Source organism: Sabethes cyaneus, chromosome 3 (genome assembly GCF_943734655.1).
Source record: "Sabethes cyaneus chromosome 3, idSabCyanKW18_F2, whole genome shotgun sequence".
Taxonomy (NCBI): Eukaryota; Metazoa; Arthropoda; class Insecta; order Diptera; family Culicidae; genus Sabethes; species Sabethes cyaneus.
The window spans coordinates 44,647,838-44,655,659 of NC_071355.1; the positions used below are offsets into that span (position 1 = coordinate 44,647,838).

General features: G+C 39.6%; 1 protein-coding gene across 1 annotated transcript; it reads left to right on the top strand.

Annotated features, from left to right (window-relative positions):
- Positions 1–4,971: 4,971 nt before the first annotated feature.
- LOC128744219 (uncharacterized) lies at positions 4,972–7,614 on the top strand. Its single transcript, XM_053841063.1, has 2 exons — positions 4,972–5,531; positions 7,107–7,614. Exons 1-2 carry the CDS (start codon positions 5,339–5,341, stop codon positions 7,349–7,351), a joined length of 438 nt encoding a protein of 145 aa, XP_053697038.1. The 5' UTR covers positions 4,972–5,338; the 3' UTR covers positions 7,352–7,614.
- The last annotated feature ends 208 nt before the right edge of the window (positions 7,615–7,822 follow it).

Consider the following 7,822-nt stretch of genomic DNA (forward strand, 5'->3'; position numbering starts at 1 on the left):
TATTTTTCACCACGATGATTACCAATCACCAACATTTCACTAGACGACGATTCGCGTATGATCAATCCCGTAATGGTTATTGTCAGTAAATGTGCTTTGCAAGCGTGGGTCTAATGGCTTTTATAGTGACTATATGGCGACGGACGTTTGAATCTGTCAACATGCTCAAGTAGTTGCGCGTATCATTAGGAAAAGCTGACAGAAGTGGATCGTCAAATGTTGATTTTTGTTGAATAATTCGTGATAACAAAAATTGATACAAAACAGGGTTTGGTAAAGAGAAGAAAGTGACTCAATTTTTTTGCGACCATAAAAAAACTTACCCCGAACACTTTGCAAAAGATTTTTTTACGCAATTTATAAATTGCTTGTTTCAATTATTCATTTTTTTTGTGGAAAATGTGGTACTAACTAGAGTTGGAAAACTACTGGAAAGATGTTTATTACGTTTCGTGAACCGAAAGATTAATCTAATCACAATTCAGTTACAAACCATTGAACCCCTTTCAGGATCATCGTCGACTGAATCCTCATTGTTTCTGCAGTATAAAGGTTGAGCACCGAAAAATTCGAGCAAACGTTTATTTTATGAGTTGAACATTGCAAAATTTCACTGATTACTTCAAGATTTTATAAAACCGCAGAAGCCATTACACACTTATAATGACAATCCCCGACTACCGATCGCGAGTTGCCTGAACTGTTGAATTGTCCCAAATCCGCGAAAATTTGTTGACAAAATTAACGATTGCAATGATTGAGTGATGAAACATAGTGCAGGACCATTTTCGGACAATTTTATACCTCATTCGATCGGTGAAGTACTCCGATAGACTACAAAACAAAGGAGGGTTCGAAGATCTTGAAAAAGTAGGTACCTATCGTGACGTGAACCGATCAAGAGAAGGCGATATTCCGGGACCTGAATTCTATGCAGCTAGTCGACAATGAGCACTGTTGAAGGCGTTTTTTACGTCGATCGTTACAACAGCGCAAAAACGATCTCCTTAGTTTCACTTCTATTTGAACGACTTGGAGCGGCTCGCTCGACTACTGTTCGGATAGCAGCTACAGTAGACTTCCTTTTCTGAAACCCAAACTATATGTTCGACAGACCGTGTTCATCTTCCGTGTACCTCGTCAACCTGTTTAGGATAATTCTCGTCATGAGTTTTCTGCACGTATCCAGCAGACATATCGGTATATACAACGCCGGATCCCCCGCAAACTTTCCTGGGTTCAGCACTACAGGCCGGACTCGATTAACCGGGGATTCGATTATCCGGGGATTCGATTATCCGGGTTTTTAGACTCGAGTATCCGGGTGAAAAAAAAAAAAATTTCTTTCGCTGATTTATTTTAAACCCAAATGTTATAATTTTCATGCTACATGATGATTCCAACTAGACAAGCATTGATTAACCTCCCTTAAGCTACAAAATTCCTTTCTTATATCCCTTTTATCGGCGAAAAAAACAAAAATAAATCCTGCGATGATGAAATCAATTTTATTACTTAAAAATCATCGTAATGATGGTAATCATCATCATTATCATCATCATTATCATCATCGTAATCAACAGTAAAAAAATTGCAGAAAAGGAATTTTATGACTTTAGGGGAGCTTGATCAATAATAAAAAAACATTTATAATACTTAAATATTGAAAAACATAACATATAAAAAATAATATTGCACAAAAAAAATCATCAGTGGAAAAAATCGTAAGAAAGGATTTTTCTGACTTTTGGGAAGATAGATCAATAATAAATAAAACATTTCTGATACCTAAAAGTCAAAAAACTTGACACACCAAAAAAAAAAATTGTACCAAAAATGATGATTCGATTATCCGGGTGATTCGGTTATCCGGACTGAAAATAAAAATGAGCACCCGGATAATCGAGTCCGGGCTATAGCACTGGCTTCTGGAGCTCCCACTGGTCCGGGAAGTGACCATCTTCTAGGCATCTTTGCAGCACTATTCTGAACATGTCAGGGAACGCTTGTATTGCAACCTTCTTCAGGGTCATGTTAGGGATTCCAGCAAGTCGTGCTTAATCGGATATTATCGTATATAAATACATATATAGTCGTATCACTTAAAATTATTCCTAATCACGTATATCGCCTCCAAAATAGTGTTTGTCCAAAATAGTGCGGCAGTTTGACCGCTGAAATCTTCTTTGTCTAGGTTTATTTTTATCCTAGCTCTACTAATCTTTGTTACGTTCCTTCAGTGGGGTCCGACGAGCGAGCGACAGCAAGTACTTTCCACGGTACTTTCCACGAAAAGGTTTTCCATGAAATGGTACATTCCACGTATGGTTTTTCGCGAAATACCTCCTCTGTTAGGTACTCTTACCACTGCGTCCATTATTTTGAACTATTGTGATATGCCCCGTTTTATTATTTTACTATACGTTTCAAGTTTACCTTACCTTACCTATCACTTATTGAGGAAGTGACAGGCTGGTAGCTGGAGCAAGACATGTGACAATCAGGATGACTAGGTTTATAAACCTAGTACCCTGACGGCGATGCCAACCAGTTCTCCCCTTTTTGAGATACTGCAGTCTGCGTACTATTTGTGCTCCACGATTGCAGAGCAAGTGTTCCGAGGTTAAATATCATCTTGTACGAAACTGAGATTCCGAAGATGATATTTACTCGGACAATGTCCTGTCGCAAGACTGGTAAGCTTGCTGAGATCTCTCCTATTGAGACTCAGCAACTTTTGAGTAACCCAGGGGTGGATACTCGACGTTATATATTTCTAGATTGTTTGAGCGATGGCTGTACACATCGTACTGACCATAACTGTTCGGCTCTCCTTTTGTTTTTAGCCCTCCCTCCAGTACACAGTCAGAGATCAGGCAGAGTGAATCTCGACCCGTGAGGAGTAGAGAGTTGGAGCCACCTCTTCGTTTGTCGAATCACAACGAGTCGGCGTGTTGAGGATAGACGATGATCAGAACTGAACCTCTGGTAGTGCATTGTTCAAGTCCTGCTCCTCCCCTACTCTCCTCTGTACCTCATTCGTTTTTTTGTTTTTCGGCAGAGGGAGTATGCACGGTAAGAAATCGTCCACTGCATTAGTGGCCGGCTTGATGCAGCAAGGGCAAATTACTGTGGAGGGCGCCCTGGTACTCCACACACAAGCAACAATGTGAGTTTTATTGCACTCTTATGACGGTTTTCATGACCAATTTTGGTCTTAAATGCCATCATAAGAGTGTAATAAAACCCAAATTGTTACCTGGGCAGGCTCTGTTGCGGCGAGAGAATTTATAGAACCCCCTCCACCATTCATCCCTCGGCACGGGTTGCGTCACACCTTGGATTATAGTTTATCCATTCAAGTTTTTACATAATAGCCATGGATAACAGCTATTACAACCATCTCCATTAGCGGGCTTTGGACCCTCTGCTTTGGTTCTTGGGAGTCAATAAAACCGTCATGCAGGCGGAGAGTTTACTCTTCAGCCTTCACATGTGTGCCCCCTTCTCTGTCCGCAAACGACCCTAGTTTCCACCGGTTGTCAGATTTCCACTAAGGAACGTATCCCGGATGGTACCACGAGGAGGTAGAGATAGGAATTGCTGAATAAGAGGCTGTGGAACCTCATGGTGGTTCTGGAACGCATTATTCAATCATTTACCATCCTTTTCGCGAAATGGTATTCCGCGAAACTCTATATACAGCGTGTTATGATGGTCACCTGAGAATTGGTTTTCCGCAAAATGGTATTCGGCGAAATGTTATACAATCACGGCAAATATTTAAACGCTATCCGTTTTATTTTATCTAGCTAAAAAATGGGGGGAGTTTTGTAGGGGGCTCCGTAGCCGCAAGGTTGCCGAGTCTGCTATGTCAAGCGAGTGGTCATGGGTTCGAATCTTAGTAGAATCAAGCCATTCGATGTCAAGTGACTTTAGCATGGGTTTATTCTCAGGCCCCTCATTTACCCTTCCTTCATACTGAATTCTATATTTACCCCCTACAGCTTCTTGACAGTGCAAAAAGTTCCTCCTGTAGTTAAGTGTACTGGTCAGAGGAATGAATGAGTCCTCGCCAGGCTATAATATGGGATAGTACTGGCAGCAAGAAATAAGTGGGTAAAGTAGATCAAGCTTTGAAGGAAGGGTAAACCCCAATACACACAAGCACGCATAAAATTCAATAAGCATATCGCTCACTCAATAGCGATTATAGCAAAAACAAATGTAGTGCCAAAGATGCTGATACCTGAAAAATGGGGAAGTTGTTTTCTACTTTATTGTGAGGAAAAATTGCAAATTTGTATATTGAACTATCTATGCTTTCATAGTTACGTAACTGCCAAAATGAATCATCTAAGGTTGAACTCCTCAGAAACACCGTTTAAGGTGAAACGGTACTGAATCCAAACATGGCAGGAAAGATAGCGCCCATATGAGGATTGGGTGCCATCGATCCGGCCATGTTGGGATTCAGTACCGTTTCACCTTAATTTGTGGCAATACGAAGTTTGTCGAAGCTAGTGGTCTACAAAAAGTCGAAATAGGTAGATACAAATCCGAAATGAAATCAGAAATTTTTCAATAATAATTCGATATTTGCCCAACCTACTAGCAATATACACGCAGTCGAACGGCACGTGCGTCATTAGATAATCGCGCACTCTCCCACTCTTGGATTCTCTTTTTCTGCCTAAAACTCTCTAAAATAGCGAACGCTCAAAAGCGGTCCTACGACGGAGCGGCAGCGCGGCGGCATCATTAACACATATGTTTGCCAGGTGATTCGCGTACATATACGCGGACGCAAGGTACCGCATGGTGGTCACACCGCATTCAGCGCCGCCGTCAGCCATCATCGCAACCATTACCTGCACTTAGTTTTAGTGGTCTCTAATTTTTTTTTCTCGCGACGCGAATATCTCACTCTCATGTTGTGTGTTTGGCACTCGCCCATAGCATGCACGAGTACGACTGAGTCTGAGGCTGCTTATTTCTATACCTTAAGTAGTGCTCTTCGACATTGCTCATTGTTGTGTTCAATTCGATAGGATGGAATCTAATCATCGTCGGCATCTGATGGACCGATTGAACAAAAGCCGTATCTTATAACCTGTTATTCCACGAAAGTTCTTCTGTAATACCCGTTGTCTACGATTTTCAATGCGCAATTCGCCGATGTTTGTAAGATGTGACTAGAATTTGCTACAGAATAAGTGTAAATGCGAATATCAAAAACAGAAGATGGCCAACGATAGATCGTGAAATAGGGTGGTACAAGGCAACGGTGGGCGTTCGCGCACATGAAACGGTATAGCAGACTCGATCGGACGGCAAGATGGTGATCAGTGCAACGAACAAGATGTTTTTGCTGACATTCGTGCTGTTTGTTCTGTGCGTGGTTCTGTTCTTCGTGTTAGTATCCCTACGGAGGAACGAAAAAACCCTTCAGTGGGACAATTTTATACGACGCGGCCAAACCAGGAGAACCGATAACGGCGACACCAACCATTGGTACTACGTGATAAGGGGTAGGTTGCGATTATTATTGCTGCTGTTATTGTTGTTATTTTTCGATAGATTTTGAACGATAAGCACTCGTGGTCATTGCCGCCAACGGTGCGTCAGCTCAGCGGTTCGTTCCAGAAATTTTAAGCCATCGAGATAAGATAAACATTCCTATCCTAGTGGATGCAAACAGTGTTTGTTCCGATGGAAACAAAAAACATTTACTGGTTGCCGATGGTAACGCCCTGAATAAATTGTTTATTAGATTCGTTTGATTGTGACTTGATCGCTGGTTGATGAGTGTCAAATGAAAAAAATACAGATGCGATCGTTTATCTTTAGACGACAGGCGGTTCTGTTTTATAGCAGCGGAGTTTTTATTATTATGGTGTTAGCTGTAGTTTGTTTAATTGAGATTGATCTACAAAACAAAGAAAACCCGTTTAATTATTATTATCCGAGCAACTGCTCATATTGCATGACACCTTTCGAGACAGTCGTGGAATTACATTTGCGTAGAAAGCATTAACTCTAAGTTAATGTTGACATAGAATATAGAGTGATGGACAAAAAAATAAAACCACTGCAAACAAACGAGAAAATACTGTCAGTAATTATGAATGATGTTTTGTGAATTAGGTATTTTTAAAAAGCTGGAAGTACCACTTAATCCTTTATAAGGCAACTAGGGTTTATTTCTAATTTCCGTCGTTGTGAGTGAAGCCATTCTAATTTTCATCATTTGTTGGATGGATTTAATGAACACTCCAAAAGCTCTTAAGCTCACTGAAATCAATGAAAAGCGATTATTAAAGCATATTATTGAAATTACGCTACTGATTTTATTTCTTAAATTCGTCGTACCGTTTTAAAATCTGTCCATCAAAATTTTTCATCGTCTGAACTAAAAATCACAACAATGTTTACGAAGCTAACGCGCATGTATTTGTGTAGGACGGCATGACAAATGTTATTCTGCAAAATTTCTGCAGGTCAGGCAAGTTTTCATGGCTGTAGAATAACGACAATGCCTTGCGTGAGTTATTTTCATTTATGAATGACGGAAATTAAAACGATTAGTCGACATTTTCTTCTTCGTCGCACGAAAAAACCTAGGAAATTTGGCTGGTAGGACTTCTTTAATGATAAAAAGCATTTAAATAGATCTCAGTTCACTTTGATTGATCGCGTATAGACAGCAAACTAAATTATTAGGGAACAACTAGTTTTGCATTGTGTGTCATAAAAATGCTGATATTTTTTAAAATTTGTTTTGGATAGAACGGGAATAGGCAATTACGACGAAGCAGCAACATACCCTATATTGCCACCAACGAAAAATATTTATTTTGCTTCTATAGACGCAAAACAAATATTTTTCGTTGGTGGCAATACCATTTCCACTGCCTTATAAAGGGTTAAACGATATAGGCGTTGAAAGTTTGATATTATTTTAAAGGTCAAATTTTAAAACTTCAGTTAGAAGTGTTGTAAAAAGAGTTCATAACATTAATTTCGAAATCATCAAAAACTACAAACTATTAAAAACTATTTCATTGCATTGAAGAACATTAAAAATAATACTATCTATTTTTCAGATCTTGACAAAATCCGCACCCTAGCGGACATACGCCATATTGAACGCTCGTCCCGGTTGGAGGTTACCCATTCCGGTTTCGTAGTGCACGGAATAGACTATGAAATCGCATTCGATCGTGTACCATCATCATCACTCGAGCCGACATCGAGCGCACAGGACGACGACTACATTCTCACGCTAGTCAAGCGAAAGATCTATCCCTGGGACATGAAGGTCAAACCCGGTGCTACGGACATGGGTTGATGTGTTGCAAGCAAGTGATTTATACGCGATTATTCCAGACAGTCGTGATCAAACGTTGCAGTTACCAGTTTATCAACTACTGATGAGAAAAGGTTCATTTATTGGCTGAAATTTGCCTACGCTTTTATTAATTACGCTTAACCGTGTAACCGACGATTTATGGACAAGTGAATTCAGTGAAACGGGATGTGATAAAACAGCATAGATTTACTTAATCCATGTATTATGAACTACTTTATTGGTAATCTGTACTTTAGGATTATTCTAGGATTTTAATAAAAAAACTTATTTCACGATACATAATATAAGTATTGGTTCATCGACGAATCAACCATTTTCAGAGCAACAACTATAAAGGATGAAAAATCCGAATTCTGCAATTCTTGAATAACTTTTTTGCCGTTATTTACTTTCTCAAATAAGTTTACCTGTAAATAGGTTGGATTTAGCTAAAATTTGGACCATTCAAAA

Coding starts and splice junctions, on each gene's coding strand:
- LOC128744219 (XM_053841063.1), top strand. CDS start 5,339: ATGGTGATCAGTGCAACGAACAAGATGTTTTTGCTGACATTCGTGCTG. Junction 5,532..7,106: donor TTGGTACTACGTGATAAGGG/GTAGGTTGCGAT, acceptor TCTATTTTTCAG/ATCTTGACAAAATCCGCACC.